Source organism: Mustela nivalis (assembly GCF_964662115.1).
Source record: "Mustela nivalis genome assembly, chromosome: 13".
NCBI lineage: Eukaryota > Metazoa > Chordata > Mammalia > Carnivora > Mustelidae > Mustela > Mustela nivalis.
Genome location: NC_139032.1, coordinates 59,978,359 through 59,997,796, shown reverse-complemented (window position 1 = coordinate 59,997,796; position 19,438 = coordinate 59,978,359). Strand labels below are relative to the sequence as shown.

The 19,438-nt window shown below is 47.1% G+C and overlaps 1 protein-coding gene across 1 annotated transcript; it reads right to left on the bottom strand.

Moving 5' to 3' along the window:
- Positions 1-1,495: 1,495 nt before the first annotated feature.
- On the bottom strand, positions 1,496-18,971 carry POLR1E (RNA polymerase I subunit E). The gene is made up of 12 exons (XM_082694878.1): positions 18,712-18,971; positions 18,040-18,143; positions 16,369-16,445; positions 14,361-14,446; positions 11,881-11,939; positions 10,971-11,115; positions 7,868-7,975; positions 7,172-7,268; positions 5,078-5,211; positions 4,078-4,159; positions 3,172-3,303; positions 1,496-1,972 (listed from the first exon to the last, which is right to left on the bottom strand). The coding sequence occupies exons 1-12, from the start codon at positions 18,785-18,787 to the stop codon at positions 1,813-1,815; spliced, it is 1,260 nt and encodes a 419-aa protein (XP_082551004.1). The 5' UTR covers positions 18,788-18,971; the 3' UTR covers positions 1,496-1,812.
- Positions 18,972-19,438: the final 467 nt, after the last annotated feature.

Below are 19,438 nucleotides of genomic sequence, written 5' to 3'. Positions count from 1 at the left end.
TTTTCTGCAGACTATTATGTCTCCAGGATAAGGTGATGCCAGATTGGCCTCCACATAAACCTTTCCAACAGACAGCGCCTGATGCACGTGCCTCTCCCTGAGCCCCTTACCTGGGGCTGATGGGGACCTCGATCCCAATGATGCCAGGCTGGTTTCTAACCTGTTATCCGGGGTTGCCAGAGCACAGGGGTGAAACCAGGCAGAAGAGCAAGACAGATTTCGGAAGGTGGTCTTCCTCGGGACCCCATTTTTTAAGCTCTCAAGAGAGTCCCGTGAAGACTTCAAGGGGGGTCACTTTAGCAAAACCCACATCCTACATCCTAACATTTTTAGGTCTGACGCAGTGCCTGAGAGAGGAATACCTCCACGGGCTCAATTACAAATGGAGTAGAAAGAATAACTTCAAAAGTTTAGGAGAGAAAAAAGAAGTCTATTTCCTTCCCCCAAAACGTCTATAAATACACTCACACGAAGGGACCCAAGACCACTCTTCCTTATGAAAACACTACCTCTCTGGTATTTGCAAGATAAACGATGCGCCCATCTTGCTCTCAATGCCCTGACACTCCCAACAATATCCTCCAGTAGCTTCTCTCTTCTTAAATAAAACTCATTTACTCCTGCGAATTACGGAAATCACACATGTGCCTGGTAGAAAATCATGAAATTACGGCTGACTCTTGAACAGCATGGGCCCACTGAACAAGTGAAGTTTTTTTTCCAATAAATAAAAGCACTGTATTTTCCTACCATCTTCTTTTTTCTATCTTACTTTAAGAACACAGGATGTAATCCGTGTAACATTCAAAGTATGTGTTAACTGTTTACCAAAGTTGGGGGTGGGGGTGTCAAAACGACACACAGATTGACTCTGCGAGGGGATGGCGCCCCTCACCCTGGGTTGTTCGACAGTCAAACGTTCACAGAAGGAGGAAGCAAGATGGAGACCAGCTTCCCGGTCTTTGAGCAGCCCAGGGGTGGAAATGGGGTGCTGAAAGTAGGGGAGGTTGCTCTCAGCACTGTGGGGCCCAGTCACCAGCCTCAGGAGGCCCAGCGGCAGTGTGGGGGAACAGTGGGTGTCCACGCCTGACTGAGGGAGCAGCTGCAGCTGTGCGCCCTCAAACCTCACAGCTCCAGAGGCCACCGCCTGACTCCCACACGCGCAGCCTTTCATAATCCTATAGCTTTCTGTCCACACATTAAACCCCCTTTGAAGGAGAGCTAGAACAATGTGTTTTCCATCCTTCACTCTGATTCATTTCTCTCAGGAAGGAGCTTTCAGAGCTGCCCCCTGCCCTCTGTGTGGCCTGAGCCAGGCAGAGCGACCGAAGGGGCTGATCACATCCTCTGATTTGGCTCCACTTCTGACGGCAGCCTCAAGTTCATGGGGCCCCTTTGGCAGCCCCACGGCGGGGCGGCCCATGCTTAGCTACTAATGCCTAAGGCCTCTTCCCAGCCCAGCTGGGCTGTAACCTCCTCACTATGCACTCCAGGGGCCCTTCACATTTCTCTTTATTAACATTATCCATTAGATGTGCCCCAGGGTGCAGCCGGTAAGATCTGCCGACTCTGACCTCCCCAGGCCCCACCCTCCCACTGAACTGGCTGCCATTCACAATCACAGCCGCACCAAAGAGAGGTCAAGTCCAACAGGGCCATCACTGTACACAGCACAACTTGAGATGCTGCCTTCTGGCTTCATACCCACGCCAAGGCAAGGCTTCTTTTTCTTCTCATTTTAAAAATAAAAATGGAAATGAATAGAAGTAGTGGCTGTGTGTGGCCAAAATGCTCCATGCAGAAAGCAAGCGTCTAGGTGATTCTCCTCCGCTTGGACTGGCGTTCCGAGGTCTGGGCTGGAGGCAGTGGGATGGACAGGGTGCCCATTTTGTGATCCTCCTCCCTGCCAGCTGCTAGAGACACCCTTCTTTTAGAGATCTTCAGTCTCATGGCTTTCGCAATCTCCATCATCCTAAGGAACAAACACAGAACAAATGGGGAAGAACGTCCTCAGGTCTGCTCAGGGAGGCTTGACAGGAGGGAGCAGCACATCATGCTCCTGGCCACGAAGAATCCCCAACATGGCCCCCAGAGCAAAGCAGAGAAGGAAACAAGATCCAGAGTCATCAGAAAGACAATTTCAATTTGATGTCTCGTCATTAGAAAATATCCATATATGTGATGGAAAACCAGGCTATCCTGACACCATTAACAACTCTGTTTACTTCTGATAACCAGGACCGAGCATTTGCTAGAATTTTGGTAGAGCTTTTACAGGCTCCAAGTACCTTTTTTCTCTTTTATTTTCAAACTCACTGCCTGTGAGAATGCCTTCTATGGACAACCCTCAGGAGAATCCCGCCAGGGACTGCTACAAGAGTTCAGACAGAGGTGTTCTCAGAGGCTCTCCTGGAACACTGGCAGCCTTGGATGCCAGATGCCCCGAAACCACCGACAGAGGCCAACATACTCACAGTTCATGATCCTCAAAGTTCGGCCTCCTACTTAGTCTGAATTCCTCCTGGCAGGGCTGGAAAGGGCCCAAAACCACAACTCTGCCAACTCTCCCAGGACTCTCCCAGTCTGTCCCTGCCGCTCAGCAGGGCTGCCGGGTCACAGAAGCTGTGTGACGTCCCTGGCAAATGGCCGCCCCACTGTGCTTCCCACACCGCGCCTGGCAGCCCCTTCCATCTACTCAGAGAAAGTTCTTTTTGCTAAGCTGAGATTGGGTTCTCTTACAACGCCCAGCCCTGGGCTCCACCCCTTGGACCATATAGGCCTCCTCTCCCCAGTGACAGTAATTCCGAGACTGCTTGTGTATACAGGGACAGAATGCTATGGGAAGCCTCAGGCCTGAAGGCCAACTATTCCCCTTCTTGGCTGTGTGAGCCTGGGAAAGTCACTGACTTCTCTAACTGAGGGTTCTCCTGTTGTTTTGTAGGGAAATCACTGAGATCATCACAGACTTAACACTACACCTCACAAGACAAGGCTTACTCCAAAATGTCTGGTTGCTCATCTGTTTACTCACTCGGGCACTGACAACTGTCCCCTGGTCCCAAATCCTGCCCATACAACACATCCCCAGTTCCCTCGATGGCACATCCTGCTTTCCGGTAGTACTAGCAATACATCAAGCCCCCACAGGGATTGTAATTCTGTGCCACTCACCTTCTCTCACTGAGCTTCAAGTCTCTCTGTAACACTGTCAGGTCAATCTGGAAGTTGCTTATGTGCAAGGCAAGTATGATGACATATGCAGTGATCTTTGCCTTCATAGAATCTGAAATCAAGTTCCGCAGGCTGCAAAGGCAGTGGCAGTAAAGGAGAGACATTGCTTAAGATGATTATTCTGAGAGAAAAATAAAAACACCCAAGCCTGTTCTCATACACACGCAATGTCTTCCCATCTTGGGGAGAAGAAAAGAAAGTTGAGCACCATTTGAGGTCCTGTCATGGTGCCCACGCCGTCACACACAGTGGAGCAGTGAGGCAACCCCAGCATCCCCTCCAGGTGGGACAAAGAAAGCCACATGTATACTTTCCCCAGGCAGAGTTAGAGTCTCGCAGTGGTAAGGACCCTCAGAGCCTGACCCCACTGCTCAGTTAGGTTACTGGGAAAACAGTCATCCCAAACCCAGTTGCTGATGTTTCCAAGCACACTCAGAGCAGGAAACACATTCCGAGCCAAGGGCAGGAAAGAGCACCAGATATGCTGCTCTGGGTCCTTTCCCCAAACTCATCACACTGGCCTGTGCTTTTCTGCTCCACTGCCTTCCCATGGAACACCGGTTCTGTGGGGTATGAGGAAGGATTCCTCGAAAGAAGTCTCCATGGCAGGACTTCCTAGAGCTGCTCACGGGAACTTCTCCAAGAGGCACAAAGCATGTAATATGTAGGGTTTCCTCAACTACCTTGACCCCCGGCCCGGGCAAATGGCCATGAGTGCTCCCCTCAGCAGTGTCTGTGGCAAGGAAGCCAATCCATGCTCTAGTGCCCCTGCCCAACCCTTCCCGCCTGCTTTCTCCTCTACAGGCAGAAGCCCCGGAAGTCAAGCCCCGGAAATCAAGCACTGACCTGCCATTGTTGTAGGTCAAGCAAGTGAAGTGCTTCAGCAGTTTGCTGTTGATGATGTGGGGGACTCCAGGTCCCAGGGCACCTGCAACACAAAGGTGAGTTTGTGCATTTCCAAACCCTCGTACCACACCTCCTCCGTGAGCTGGGACAAGAGGACAATAGCTGCGCCACCACAAGGAACAGAACCATGTGGGAAGAGGAGCAGGGGCCCGTGAACCAGGACAGCCACCTGCCAATGCAAATGTGCTCAGGATACTTCAGCCTGCAGGCCGCCTGCGCATGAGAGACATCTGTGACGGGGCAGCGGTGAGAAGGAGGAACAGACTCTGATGAGGCCTGAAGTCACAGAATTCATAAGATGCAACACAGACTGTGGCAAAAGCCCAGGGAGAGGGAAAGAAGGGCGACTGGAACATGCAAATGAGCAATAGTCAAGTACCGACAACATACAGACTCTTGGGAGCTCCAGCACTGTAACGAGACAGCACCAGCTTGGGCCTGAAACCACAGGTGGTTTTCCAACTCGGGGGAGATAGGATTGTGGGGCACCCCCCCCGACGCCTGCTGTGGCCCTCACTGTAGGTGACACAGATCACCAGGGGGAAATGGACTCTCTTCTTTCTCAGTCGGAAATTAGCTGACACAACACAGCCCTGCCACTGGCCTTCATGTGAACAAAGCCGATTTTTCTCCCCACAGGACTGACATTTGTCCAACCGTCTCTTAAAATTTTCATCTGATTTGACTGGATACATACTTTTCCCAATGCAGAAGAAAGAGCAGTCAATGTGAGCTCTGAACACTCGTACAACCCAGCCTGCCCCCACTTTCAGATGAGGAAAGAGCCAGGGCAATCGTCTCGGCATGCTGGTGGCACCCACAGGAACCCGTTACACAGAACTAAAGATTGGCACAAGCACAGGCATTTTCTTCTCTCATCAGAGCCGGTCTAAGAGACAAGTAACAGGCTGGAAATAACTAGAATAAAATGTCTACTTACTTTTCCGCTTAATCACTTTCTGTGCCCGAAATTTGATGAGCGTGTCCAGAAACCATATGCATCGGGCCTGGTGGTCTCGGCTCTCCTCATCTGATGGCAAAGACTTCAACGCTTCTATGACAAAGGAGCAGTGACTAAAAGAAGGATGGGGGGGGGCAAGGGAGGAAAATTAAGACCAGCTGTCAGGAGCCACTCCCGCTCTCACAATGAAAACAGCGGGCATCTGCCACAGCTGATACACAACAGTCGAGGAAGGGCCATTCTGCTAATGCTCCTTGTAACACGGCAAGCACAGGGCTAGGGCACTAAAGGGCTAGACAATAAATATTCCAGCCTCTGTGGGCCCTATGGTCTCTACTGCATCTACTCAGAGCTGCCCCTGTAGTGCAAGAGCAGCCATTAATCATACACAAATGAATGGCCACGGCTGTGTTCCAATAAAACTTTATTCGTAGGCAGCAGAACAGACTTGGCACAGTCCGCCAACACAGTCGACTGCCAGACAGTCTAATGTTGTGCTCGGGGGCCCAGGCTCTTGAGTTAGACTGCCCAGGTTTGAACCCCCTCTCTGCCACTTAGTGGCTTAGACAAGTCTCTATATTCTATACATCTCTGTACACCATCTCCGCCTAAAAATTTAGGATAAAGATAGTAGCCTCCTCCTAGGATTTTTTGGTGCATTGAATGAGACAATGCAAGGAGAGTGTTTAGAATAGTACTTGGCACACGTAAGAGCTCCTTCAGTGTTAGCCGTTATTTTTATGTACTGTTCCACCACCGGGAGGATCCTGGACTCAGAGGTGAGAAGGCTCTTCAAGGTCATCTTACAGCAGCCTCATTTCACAGATAAGAAAACTGAGGCTCTGAGAGGGAAGATCACGCAGTACCTCCGGCAGAGCTCAGGGACTCTGTTCTCCAGACTCTCACCCGAGAGCTCATTCCTGCACCTGCTGTGCAGCCACAGTTACACGAAGACAACCAAGAACCAGGAATAAGCTTTTCTACATATGTATCTTTGGAACAAAAACCAAAAAAAGCACTAAGCACTCTTGAAGACTTGGGAACCAACTCAGGGTTGACAATTTTTCATTTTCTCAAGATGAAATTATTAAAAGAAAAAAACTCAAAAAGTAAGAAAATTCCACTGTCATTGTAAAAGAAAAGCTGCTTGAAGGACTAAAGGAGACAGGGGAGATAATCTGAGTATTTTAAAATACACACTACTTAAATTAGTTAACTTTTTTTAAAGATTTATTTATTTCTTTTAGAGGGCGAGCACGCACACAAGCGGGGGAAGGGCAGAGGGAGAGAGAGGGAGAGCAGCAGACTCCCTGGTAAGTGCAGGGTTGGAAGCGGGGGCTTGATCTCACGACCCTGAGATCGTGACCTGAGCTGAAATCAAGAGTCAGACCCTTAGCCAACTGAGCCATCAGGGTGCCCCCATAAATTTGACTTTATGTATAAAGTGTGTAAAGTGACCTGTGTATAAAGTGACTTTATGGGGCGCCTGGGTAGCTCAGTGGGTTAAAGCCTCTGCCTTTGGCTCAGGTCATGATCTCAGGGTCCTGGGATTGAGCCCCGAATTGTGCTCTCTGCTCAGCGGGGAGCCTGCTTCCTCCTCTGTCTCTCTGCCTGCTTCTCTGCCTACTTGTGATCTCTGTCAAATAAATAAAATCTTTAAAAAAAAAAAAAAAGTTTAAAAAATTAAAAAAAAAAGTGACTTTATGTATGAAGTGTCCACTGGCACCTAGTCACAGGTTGGCACCTGGGCCCTGCCAGGGACAATCACTGTCAACATAACACTGGGGACACCAGGCCAGCTCCGGCTCAAAGCCCCACACCACAAGGCCTCACCACCCGCTGCTCAGCCAAAGGTGCCATGCACTCAGAAGCTACCTCTCTCCCCACTGAATGCCACCCACAGCTTTGGGACAGAGGCCTGAAACATTTTCAAGAAAACACTGGCTCATTCATGTTCAAATGTTGAAAAGACATACACCCCTACCAACGGACATCCCTAAAGGTCCGCTTCATGTCTGACTACTGTCGTGTTCTGACATCACTGCCTCAGACACTCCATCTACCCCAGGGTACCTGTTCTCTTCAATCATCTTCAGTATTTCCTCTGAGGAGACATTCCTGAAAGCTTCGGAGGGGCTCTGAAGAGCTTCATACTCCGCAGTGGACAGAACTAGTGACAGGTCAAGATCATAAACTGACCAAAAAGGAAACATCTAACGAGCTTGCTCACCTCAGAGTGGCCCCATGTTAGAGATGGGAAAGTTGAGGCCCAGATTGGGGAAGACCACACAGTATGAGGGGGCTGAGCGCAGGGAATCGGTTCTCCAGACTCCTAGCCCAGAGTCCATTCCCTGCTGGGGCTTTTCTGCCTCCTCAGCTGATTACAAAGCCACTGCAGTTATTTTCCCCGACTAGACCGACCAGTAGGAAAATTCTATGCTCTACCTTTTACAGATCCGTTTGCCCTAGACTTAGGGCTGATGTGAAAGTCTTATTTTGACCACCCACAGAGAAGGCCCCCCTCATCCGCCAAGGCTGAGCTTGAGGGTATCTGGCACTTTGCTGAGGAATGGGCTGGACTCCCAGGAGCTGAGGGCCGGTCCCAGAGCTGGTGAGGAAGCCTAGCTGACTTCCCAGCAATGGCGCCAGGGCGAGTACTTCTGTGAGCGTGATGGGACCAGCAACGTCCACAGAGAGCCTGTCTGCCCACTCATGTGTGTGCCTCTCAACTTGGGAAATAAAGCAGCATTTCTACTGCAACAAGGATACGGTCTTCAAACTTATACACGTCTTCAGGCTTGGCGGCATCAGCGTGGCAGGGAGGAAGGTAGAGGGAGTCATCCTGCAGGTCGTCATGGATGGCGTCATTGACCAGAGCTTTTCAATAAAGGAAGAGATGGTGTTGTATCATGCTGTTTGGTTTCAGGCTCCCCAGTACTCTATAACTCATGTACTCAAGATTAATTGGCCCAGAAACTCCTAATCGGGATGCTTCTGCCAATGCGGCTTGACCAGGCTGACATCCACTCATAACACAAACCTAACCAGGCCCTGGAGAAGGCACACGCAGCACGGCTCCCCTCAAGCAGCCCGCACAGTAGCTGGCAGGGACAGGTGAGCTAATAAATATTTACAATATAAGAGAAGCTAAAAGTGAGGAAGAGAGCCATCCATGGCTTAACGTCTAGAAAACTCCACAAACTGTGAGTTAAAAACGAAAAATCAAAATATAAAACCGTGAACGACCCTATAAGAAAAACCACGTAAGTAAGCCAGGGTGCCTGGGTGGCTCAGTCAGTTAAGCATCTGACTTCAGCCTGGGTCATGATCCCAGGGTCCTAGGATTGGGCCTCATATCGGGCTCCCTGCTCAGCAGGAAGCCTGCTTCTCTCTGCCTGCTGCTTCCCCTGCTTGTGCTGTCCCTCTCTCTCTAATAAATAAATGAAATTGTTAAAAAAAAAAAAAAAAGAATTATAGGGGCATCTGTGTGGCTCAGTCATTGAGTGCCTGCCTTCAGCTCTGGTCATGGTCCCAGGGGCCTGGGATCGAGCCCCATACTGGGCTCCCTGCTCAGCAGAAAGCCTGCTTCACCCTCTCCCACTCCCCTTGCTTATGTTCCCTCTCTCACTGTTGTCTCTCTCTGTCAAATAAATTTTAAAAATTTAAGAAAGAAAAAAATTGTATTAAAAAAAGAATTAAGCAAGTCCATATAAACATGGACAGAGAGGAATACAGGAACATTCTAATAGTTCATCTGGTAAAATGATGAGAAATGAGTGAATTCTTTTGTTTTTTAAGATTTTTTTTTTAAAGATTTTATTCATTTATTTGACAGAGAGAGAGAGATCACAAGTAGACAGAGAGGCAGGCAGAGAGAGGGAGAAGCAGGCTCCCTGCTGAGCAGAGCGCCCAATGTGGGGCTTGATCCCAGGACCCTGAGATCATGACCTGAGCCGAAAGCGGAGGCTTAACCCACTGAGCCACTCAGGCACCCCATGGGTTTTTTTTTTTTTTTTTTTTTTAAAGATTCTATCTATTTATTTGACATAGACAACAGCGAGAGAGGGAACAGAAGCAGGGAGAGTGGGAGAGGGCGAAGCAGGCTTCCCATGGAGCAGGGAGGCGGATGCTGGGCTCAATCCCAGGACTCTGGGATCATGACCCAAGGTGATGGCAGATGCCCAATGACTGAGCTACCCAGGTGCCCCTGTTTTTATTTTATTTTATTTATTTGGGAGACAGAGCACAGGTAGGGGAAAGGGCAGAGGGAGAGGGAGAAGCAGACTCCCCACTGAGCAGGGACCCATGTGGGGCTCGATACAAGGATCATGGGGTCATGACCTGGGCTTAAATCATGAGTCCGATGCTCAACCAACTGAGCCACCCAGGTGCCCCTTTTTCTTTTCTTTTTAAATGTCCTTTGACAGCTGAGAGTCAACTGAACAAAAAAATTCAAAAATTTATGCTTTCAAATAAGTAGAGACACATACTTCTATGTTCCAGATAAGAAAATATAACATTGTAAAGAAGATGTTGATTCTCTCCATATTATTCTCAATGGAATTTTGAGGCAATTTGATAAAGTAATTCTTAAGATCACCTGAGAAAAAAAGGCATGCTATTCTAACCAATGTTTGTCAAAAATAAGGAGGGATGGAGGAATTTGTCCCATCAGAAAACAAGCTGGAAGATGAGGCTACTGAAATCCAGAGCCTGGTGCTGCCCTAGGAACAGAAAGGACAACTGAACAGAACAGACAGAATGTGCTCAAGTGAGAAGGATGACTTTTTAAATCATCTACAAAAAAAGGAGCTGGGGACAGCTGGCTAATCCTTTGGAAGATATAAAATTAGGTCTGTACCATATGCCAAAAAGACTTCATTAAGATTTAAAGTTAAAAGTAAAATTGTGAAAATACTGAAAGAAAACATAGGGAAATATTTATATAATCTCAGGGTTTAAAAAGATTGTCTAAAAACTACTAAAATTCCATTTTATTTTATTTTATTATTTATTTTTAGGTAGGCTCCTCGCCCAGCATAAGAGCCTAGCACAGGGCTTGAACTCACAACCCTGAGATGAAGACCTGAGCTGAGATCAAGAGTCATCCACTTAACCAAATGAATCATCCAGGCACCCCTAAAATCCTGTTTTACTTTACTTATTTTTTTAAAGGTTTTATTTATTTATTTGACAGAGAGAGATCACAAGTAGGCAGAGAGGCAGGCAGAGAGAGGGGGGGTGGGAAGTAGGCTCCCTGCTGAGCAGAGAGCCCGATTCAGAGCTCGATCCCAGGACTAGAGATCATGACCTGAGCCAAAAGCAGAGGTCTAACCACTGAGCAACCCAGGCGCCCCTAAAATCCCATTTTAATAGAAAAACTGCTCTTATGTAAACTTTCTTTTATGTTCTTACAATGCATCTGAGCAATAAATACATTTTTAAATAATGTAATTAAATGCTCAAGCTGCTCATTAGTTTAGGAATAGAAAAAGATCCGCTGATCCCATAGTGAAGCACTGTCTCAGTTCATCATCCTCACACCAGTTTTCTTGCCCCAAACCTCCCTGTGACCACCCCGAGACCGAGGTCTTCTCCCTCTGCACCCTGCCAACTGGAACCCTGGTGCCCAAGACACAGCGCACACACACCCGTCCCTGCACTGGTCTCCTCTACCTGACTGTGACCTCCCTACAGGCAGACGTGTCTTACTATATCCAGAGTCTGTTCCCCAAGGAGGCATGCAGGGAGAGGCAGGAAGGAATCCAGCCCTGATGCCCATTATTTCCATCTGTGGGGCAGGTAAAAGATCTCAAGAGAAGAGGAAGCAGGCTCTGTGAGCAGACTCTTATCCCGAGTCCCAGCCGCTTACCGGTCACACCCTTTGCATCAATAATATTCTCTGCAGCTTTAGCGACTGCACAGTTGAGAGATTCACTGCCAACTTTGTTCATTCTTCTGGAGTTCAAAGCCCGCTTCTGTTTGGTGGTTCCAAAGGCTTCGATACAAGAATCCATCTGTGCAGCGACAAATCTGGTTTGTCTGGGGACAGGCTGGGCACTACTGCTCCTAGCTGTGTGACTGTGGGGAAACTCTCCACCATTCTGAGCCAGGACTCCCTCACCTGTGAACTGGGGGGACTCATACCTTTCTGTCGCAAAGGCTTGTATTAACAGATCCAAGTACTCGCTTTGTAAACTGTCATGGGCTATTTATAAATCAATGGTGTCCATTTGCACGGCGAAAGCCTGGACTAGACTGAGGATTGGTAAATTCCACGCACAGCCTACCATCTTCCAGCCCTACACTCACAGCAGATGTTGCTTATCACTCACTCTCTCCCACTGAGCCTGAGGACAGTCTCACGTCCTTTTCAATACAGTGCTCCAGGCAGTGCTGAAGCCTCAGCTGACTTGCCATCTGGGGTGAGATCACCCACGCTGTAAATCCTGAAGTTTACTTTATTTTAATGTGAGAGCTTCCAGGCTACAACCAGTATTTTTAATGCAACTTGCATTAAATCCAAAATCAAGTGTTACACTACACCTATGTCAGCCCAGTGACCCAGTTCTGAACACCGGCATGGAGCTGTGTCTAGCTGCCCCAGACGGAATGACAGTGCTCCGTGAGGCTGAGAGGTCTCTGCAGGTAGACTGTCTGGGGAACCACAGACCCAATGAGCTGGGAGCAGCCCTCTGCTCAGCCAGCTCATTTTGCACGGAGAAACACGGTCCTAGAAGGAACGTGCTTCAGCTCCCATGTCTCAGTTCTGTCACACTTACCTTTTCTCTAAAACTTTTGGTCTGACTCTCTTGTGTCAATTCACTCTCAATTGATTCATCTGTCAAAACACAAAACAAGCAAAAACAGAGAGGGGGATAAAAAGCAAGCTGTAAGAACCACGGATTATAACAGTGATTAATATTTACTTCAGGGTGAAACTAAGAAAATCGGATTTCTTTACTGCAGGATTTCCCAGAGTTTAACATGATGGATTCTGTGAACATTTAGTCTGTGCCTTTAATATACAGTTAGAGGATATGGAGAATAAATTAAGGAGTCAAATGAAAGGTCATCTAATCCAACCTCTTCATTTTACAAATAAGGAAAAAGCCTCCCAATGAAATGATGTGTCCCAGGTCATTTCACCAGGCAGTGGCCTAGACAGGATTAGAAATCAAGTCCTCAGCTCTTTCCAGTAAATAGTTTTGCCTTCCTTACAAAAGACCTAAAGGCAGACATAAATGTGAGGTATGTGTTACATACATGAAGCTCTCTCTGATCTCCCATAAACTACTCACACAGGGGCAGGACACAGTAGTGGATAGGAGCATAAGCTCTAGAGTGACCTTATCTGAATTGCACTGCCAGTTCATATATATGATATATATATATATATATGTATATATATATATATATAATTATAACTTAACATAATGTAATTATAATATATATTATATTAATATTAATAATGTATAATTACAGTTGTATAACTATATTATTACTAATTTATAATTATACTATTTGTACTAAGATATTATAATTATAACATAAGTTATATTATATTGTATTATAACATACATATATATATCAGCAGTATGTCCCCTTCAAACTGTGCCAGTTTCATCATCAATAAAACCACCAGAGGGTTATTACATGAAGTAAATGATGACATGCACCGAAAGTGCTTAGAACAGTGCCTAGCACATAGTAAGGATCAATAATGTTGCATTTGTGTATGTATATGTATATATTTATGCTCGCTAAAATAAACCATTACTTACAATTTTTTTACATGTAAAAACAAAAATCTGTTTGATCAACAGGTTAATGAATAATTTCCTCTGCCTCCTTAGAAGTCAGAAAAGGATTTGGAGAATAATTTAAATGTAGTTGTATTAAAAAAGCAAGGAATTCTTAACCTATAGATTCTGGACCCCTAGGAAAGTCACAGATGGGTTTCAGGACTCAAGAGCCCTTTACAATCATATGCAAAATCTCATATATATGTTCTTAAATATTATATAAGTTTCCGGGAAGTAGGTCCATGTCTTTGAGATTCTTAAAAGGACTGGCACCATTGCGCTGAGGGAATAAAGCTGAATTACTACCTCAGAAGGTATTAGGTAGATCTACCATGACCGTAAACAGTCCTTCCTCATCCACACCCCCCACCCCACTGTGGTTCTCAATATTTAGGGTTTAGGGAACAGGAGTTCCTTGGGTCTGACCCTCTGACCCATCATTCTGGAAGATTCCACTCTACCTGAGCATTCTCAGATGCCAAAGCAGAGAAGCAGTACAAGCTCTCCCACTGAATTAGGGGAAAAATGGATTCTCTCCTAAACAGAAAGTATAGAGACTTCTCATCAACATGAAGATTACTATCCAACTTGTAAGTAACTTCCATCACCTGATAGAGACCCTAAGACCTCTACTCCAACTAGAACAGCAAAGGGTTAAGAAAGGCCTTTGAATGAAAAAAATATCAGACATGCCCTCCAATATTCTGCTCTGATCACTGTTCAAGTAGTTTTTTTAAAAAATTAACATATAATGAATTATTAGCCCCAGGGGTACAGGTCTGTGAATCGTCAGGCTTACCTGTTCAAGCAGCTTTAACTAAAACATTTTTTGGGGGGGGGCGCCTGGGTGGCTCAGTGGGTTAAAGCCTCTGCCTTCGGCTCAGGTCATGATCCCAGGATCCTGGGATCGAGCCCCGCATCGGGCTCTCTGCTTGGCAGGGAGCCTGCTTCCTCCTCTCTCTCTCTGCCTGCCTCTCTGACTACTTGTGATCTCTGTCTGCCAAATAAATAAATAAAATCTAAAAAAACAAAACAAAACACCTTTTTTTTTTTGATTCACTGAAATATGTATTGAGCAGCTAGGGAGATACAAAAGTGACTAAAACATCATTGAAAAGGTAAGCAGATGCACACAACAGAGAAAGCCATGTGTAAGGGGTCACTGCATCACAGCAGTCAAGAGAAAAGTGCTTTAGGAGATCAAGAATGAGATTGCTTCCAGAAGACTATTTTCTGATCTCAAATCTGTAAATGCTGTACAGACAGGACCTGTGACTGTTTTGTGATGTCTCCAACCCCTAACTTGTGCCTGGAGCATAGTAAGCCACCAGTAAATATTTGCAGGAAGGCACCCTTTAAAAAATAACTACAAAATATGTTTTACAAATCAAAAACTAACTCATCTAACAAACCTAAAACATGCAGTGTTTTTGTGAGCCTTCATGACTGGGTCCTACCTGAAAACAGTGGCTGCATGTTGAACAACTCAGCATCATACACCTCCATCTGGCCAGAAGTCTTGTTCAGAATTCCCACAAAGTGCCTGAATAAAGTAGAAATAATATCAGTGACAATCGGTTATTCAAACATACTGCTTATACAACTTCCTTTTTCCTATTTAAAAGTTCTCACTGGTCCTTCTGCCCCAATCAATACACCTGAGGAACACACCACTTGCTGCTGAGGAACAGTAATCCCCTACAGCAGCAATTCGTAGCATGAGAGGGAAAGAAGAGAATGAATGAGGGAGCTCACGAGGTGGTTCTGGAAGGAAAAAGAGGGGGAAAATAAAAGCTCCGAGGTGATTCTGGTAGTCAATTATACTTGGGCTCACTGCCGTAGTGGGAAACCCTTTGGGGTTTTTAAATATAAGAATCTAGAATTACACTAACATTTATTGCACACATAAATTTTATGGAGGCAAAGACAAGTAAAACTTTGGGAATTATGGGGAGACAAGTCTGAACTAGAGAATCTTTGGAAAGGCATGATGTGGTGTTAAAACAGTTTTAAATATATACAAATTAATCTGACTTCTATCAGGGTGGTTCCATGGGGGCTTTGAAAGGGTCTGTTTTGTGGTTCACTGCTGGGTATGATGAGAGGGACACTGTCTGCATTACACCAGTGCCTGACAGTCACAGGCTGCTGGGGTGGACAATCATCACTACACCGATGGGGAGCCTGGGGCTTAGGGAAGGCAGAGTTGCCCAAAGCAGGTGATCAGTGGCAGAGCTGTATGGAAACCCTGGAGCCTTTGACACTACCAGGTCCTTTTCCTGTTAGTTCCAGCAGAAACTTCTGGCAAGCTTTGGTCTATTAATTAGGCCGCCTTTTGGGAACCAAACAGTTATAAAGAATATTGCAAAGTGATGAAGGTGATCAAAAGGTACTTTCAGTTCAAAATAAATAAGGGGGTGTAATTAACAATACTGTATTTAACAATATTATATTATATATATATATTTATTATATATAAATGAATAATATCATATATGTGAAAGTTAACAATATTACATATGTGAAAGTTGCTAAGAGAATAAATCTTAAAAGTTCTCATCATAAGAAAAAATAGACTCTGTGTGGTAATGGATAACTGCTTATTGTGATGACCATTTTGCAACATATATGAATAACTAATGGTTATGCTGTACACCTGAAACTAATGTCATGTTATATTATGTCTCAATTAAAATGTTTATTATTCAGAATTTTTTTAAGTAAGCTCTGCTCCCGGGGCGCCTGGGTGGCTCAGTGGGTTAAAGCCTCTGCCTTTGGCTCGGGTCATGATCCCAGGGTACTGGGATTGAGCCCCGTGTCAGGCTCTCTGCTCAGTGGGGAGCCTGTATCCTCTTCTCTCTCTCTCTGCCTGTCTCTCTGCCTACTTGTGATCTCTATCAAATAAATAAATAAAATCTTTTTAAAAAATAATAATAATCTCTGCTCCCAATGTGGGACTCAAACTCACAGCCCTGAGATCAAGAGTTGGATGCTCACACTGACTGAGCCAGGCAGGCACCCCTAAAAAATTATCTTTTTTTTTTTTTAAAGATTTTTCTTTATTTGACAGAGAGATCACAAGTAGGCAGAGAGGCAGGCAGAGAGAGAGGGGGAAGCAGGCTCCCTGCTTGAGCAGACAGCTCGATGTGGGGCTCGTTCCCAGGACCCTGGGATCATGACCCAAGCCAAAGGCAGAGGACCAACCCACTGACCCACCCAGGTACCCCCTAAAAAATTATCTTAAAGAAAACTACAAATAAATGAGATTTTAGGAAATCCTACAAATGTAACTCGTTTTTTTCTTTTCAGGCATGTCCGCATGCTGGTGTGAAGGCCCCTGATTCTGGGAACACAGGACATGGTAAACCTCTCCAGATTTCCCCCACTGCCCCTAAAATAAAGACCAAAACCAGCAGTGCCAGGCTCACCATCACTCTCCTCCCCTTCTCCCATCCCTTCTCCTACCTGCACAGAGTGTTGCACTTGAGAGCTCCAGTCCCAAAATTGTTTCCTACGTAGGACAGTCTGTCTGTTTCAGCAGCCTAAAATGAAAAGGGAAAAAGCACCACTAGAACCAATGTTGAAACGTATTACGCATCTTGTCCCCTCTTCCCACATTGGCAAAAGCTTTAGAATCCAAACCGAAGTGGATTAGAACTAGAGAGCCTGGGTGGCTCAGTGGGTTAAAGCCTCTAATTCGGCTCAGTCATAATCCCAGGGTCCTGGGATCGAGCCCCCCATCGGGCTCTCTGCTCAGCTGAGAGCCTGCTTCCTCCTCTATCTCTGTCTGCCTCTCTGCCTACTTGTGATCTCTCTCTGTCAAATAAATAAATAAAATCTTTAAAAAACCAAAACAAACAAAAACCTAGAGAGCCTCTGGGAGATGATCCAGCCCTGCTATCCAAGTGAATCTGAGGCATCTCTGGGAGAAAGGCAAGAGGACTTTTGAAAGGGAAGGCCCAGATAATGCTGAGTTCTAGCTGGTCTTAAAAGTTCTTGGGGGAGCTGTACCTCAGGCCTTAGGAGAGAGGTCCTCAGCTCCCAGCACTTAGAGGTTTGCAATAAAACAGTTCTGTCGGGATGCCTGGGTGGCTCAGTGGGTTAAAGCCTCTGCCTTCGGCTCAGGTCATGATCCCAGGGTCCTGGGATCGAGCCCAATATCAGGCTCTTTGCTTGGCAGGGAGCCTGCTTCCTCCTCTCTTGCTCTCTGCCTGCCTCTCTGCGTACTTGTGATCTCTGTCTGTCAAATAAATAAATAAAATCTTTAAAACAAAACAAAACAAAAAAACGGTTCTGTCAACTACCTCCTGGACCCAAAGTCCAAGCCCTTCCTGAATTTCTTCGCCCATCTCTCCCATGACTGCTTCCATCCACGCTGGCTGCACTACGCCAACTGGCGATTCACATCTCAATCACAGCCAAGCTTTCCTGCTTCCCTGTGTTTATCCTTGCTACTCTCTTCACTTGGACTGCGAAACCTCAGCTGTCAAACCGTCCTCCATCCTTCAGAGCTCAGCTCTGCCGCGTCCCTCCCCCAGGAAGGCCTACTGGAAAGCGGAGACTTCTCCAAACTCACCTTCCTTCCCTCAGCTCCTGGCTTGTCTGCTTGTATGAGTTGCTGAGCTTAAAACCAGTTCTCACCTCTCTAAAGCAGCCATTTTGAACCCAGCAAATCCCCTTGGGGGGCATCTGGGAACGTGTGACATTCTAGGTGTCACAAAGAAGAGGTGCTGAACATCCTGTGAGGCACCAGTCTGGCCCACAACAGAGAATTCTCTCGGTCAGAAGGACAATAGTGCTGAGGCTGAGAAACCCTGCTCTAGAGTAAGAGCTCCTCCGGAGTGTGGCCCGGTGCGATTCAGCGGTTCCCTTTGCACCTTACAGCACCGGGCCACAGTGGGGGCTCAATAAAAGCTTGCTGAACGAACAAATCAAGGAAAGGGCACCACTTCACCAAAAGTATGTAACTGAATGGAGCCTATCCCATACCCTAACCTGCTGGGGACTCACAGGAGTTCTTTAAAGGCTCATCTGCTATCCCTCCACTCCCCTCCCTCCCTCCTGCATCCATCCACACCCAGGGCCCTCTGGGCCAAGACCAGCCCAGCGGAGACAGCTGGTTACTGCAGCACTTACCAGGATGCGCTGACTCTTCTTCCTGGGGTTTGTGGAGTCACTGCTCTTGTACAAAGTAAAACGCATGTTGCCTGGATTCTGCAACTTCCCATTGGAGAACTGGACTGTAAGATGGCAGCCCAAGAATGAGATGAGAGTAGATGGACCCACGGTATATGGTGGGGAGGAGCTGGGCTGTTTATTGGGAGGGAGTGACTGAAGGAATGGGAATGGTAAGGAAGTCCAGGTCCTGACCTAAATAGGGACTGAAGGAGGTCCTGGTTCAGCTGGGAAGACGTGATGGGGAGGTGAAGCCACTGCTGCCAAAGTGCTGCGACGGATGAAAGGAAATAACTAGGGGAATGGAGCTGAGGCCTGACCCAGACCTAGAGAAACGGGGAAATCTCTGCCTGGTGGAGAAGAAGCTGGGCAGGTGTGAGTGAGTGACGGGGTGACTAGTACAGCCCTGGGGAGGAGGGTGTCTGGGAATGTCCTCATCCAGCTGGGAGGTGGTGACAGAAAGCTGGTGGGATGACAAAGGAGCCCTGGCCAAGTCCCAAGGAGTGGAGGAGACTGGAGGGGGTCTTGGCGCAGCTGGGAAAGGGGCAAGACAGAGGCAGGAGGCCTGTAGAGGCATCCAGACCCAAAGGGAGGGAGTTCCGGGGAACTCTGCTCCGGCTCCGCAGTCTTTACCCAGTACTGCTCTCTGGCTCTCGACGGGATCCCCACAGTACAGCCACCTCGCACTCGGCAACACCTCAGCCGCCATCTCGCCAGTTCCGACGCCGCGAGTTTGGACAGACCCGGCCCGGGGCCTGTCAACCCTCCACGCGCTGTGGCAGAACAGCGAGGCGGAAGAGGCGTGGCCTCATCAGCCCCGCCCTGCGCGTGCGGAGACGGCGTGGCCCCGCCCCACCCGACACCGCCCTTTTCTCTCTTCCCCAGAGCACGGAGGCGTGCCATCTCCGCCCACTCTTCGCCCCGCCCCTCCGCTGGGAGAGGCGGTGGGGGCCCGGGTTCTCTCCTCTGCCGGCTCCTCTGATACGCCGCAGCTCGCCTGCGCAAAAGGGTTCTGTGACATCAGGGCAGTTACGACAGCAGAAAGGCCAAAGCAGGACCCTAGAACGTGGACTCGAAGCAGGGTATTTTTGAAGGACAAGAGCTCAGGTCCTTTCATCTCTGCTACCCACATTGCCTTCTATCAGGACTCAACAAATGACGTCACCAGTTGTCCCTATAAAGTTTTTACAGCAGAAAGAACCTTTGTACCTGGCCCTTATTTTGTGGGCAGATACTTCAAAACTAGATAAAGACCCTGTTCATCACACTACCAACTTACTCATTTATTTACATCAGTCAAGACTTGTAGATTCCCATTTTATTTAACAGATTAGAATCTGCTACTATCATTTATTTTCAA

Coding starts and splice junctions, on each gene's coding strand:
- POLR1E (XM_082694878.1), bottom strand. CDS start 18,787: ATGGCGGCTGAGGTGTTGCCGAGTGCGAGGTGGCTGTACTGTGGGGAT. Junction 11,940..14,360: donor CATGCAGCCACTGTTTTCAG/GTAGGACCCAGT, acceptor GTGTTTTGACAG/ATGAATCAATTGAGAGTGAA. Junction 7,976..10,970: donor TGATGCAAAGGGTGTGACCG/GTAAGCGGCTGG, acceptor TTTATTGAAAAG/CTCTGGTCAATGACGCCATC.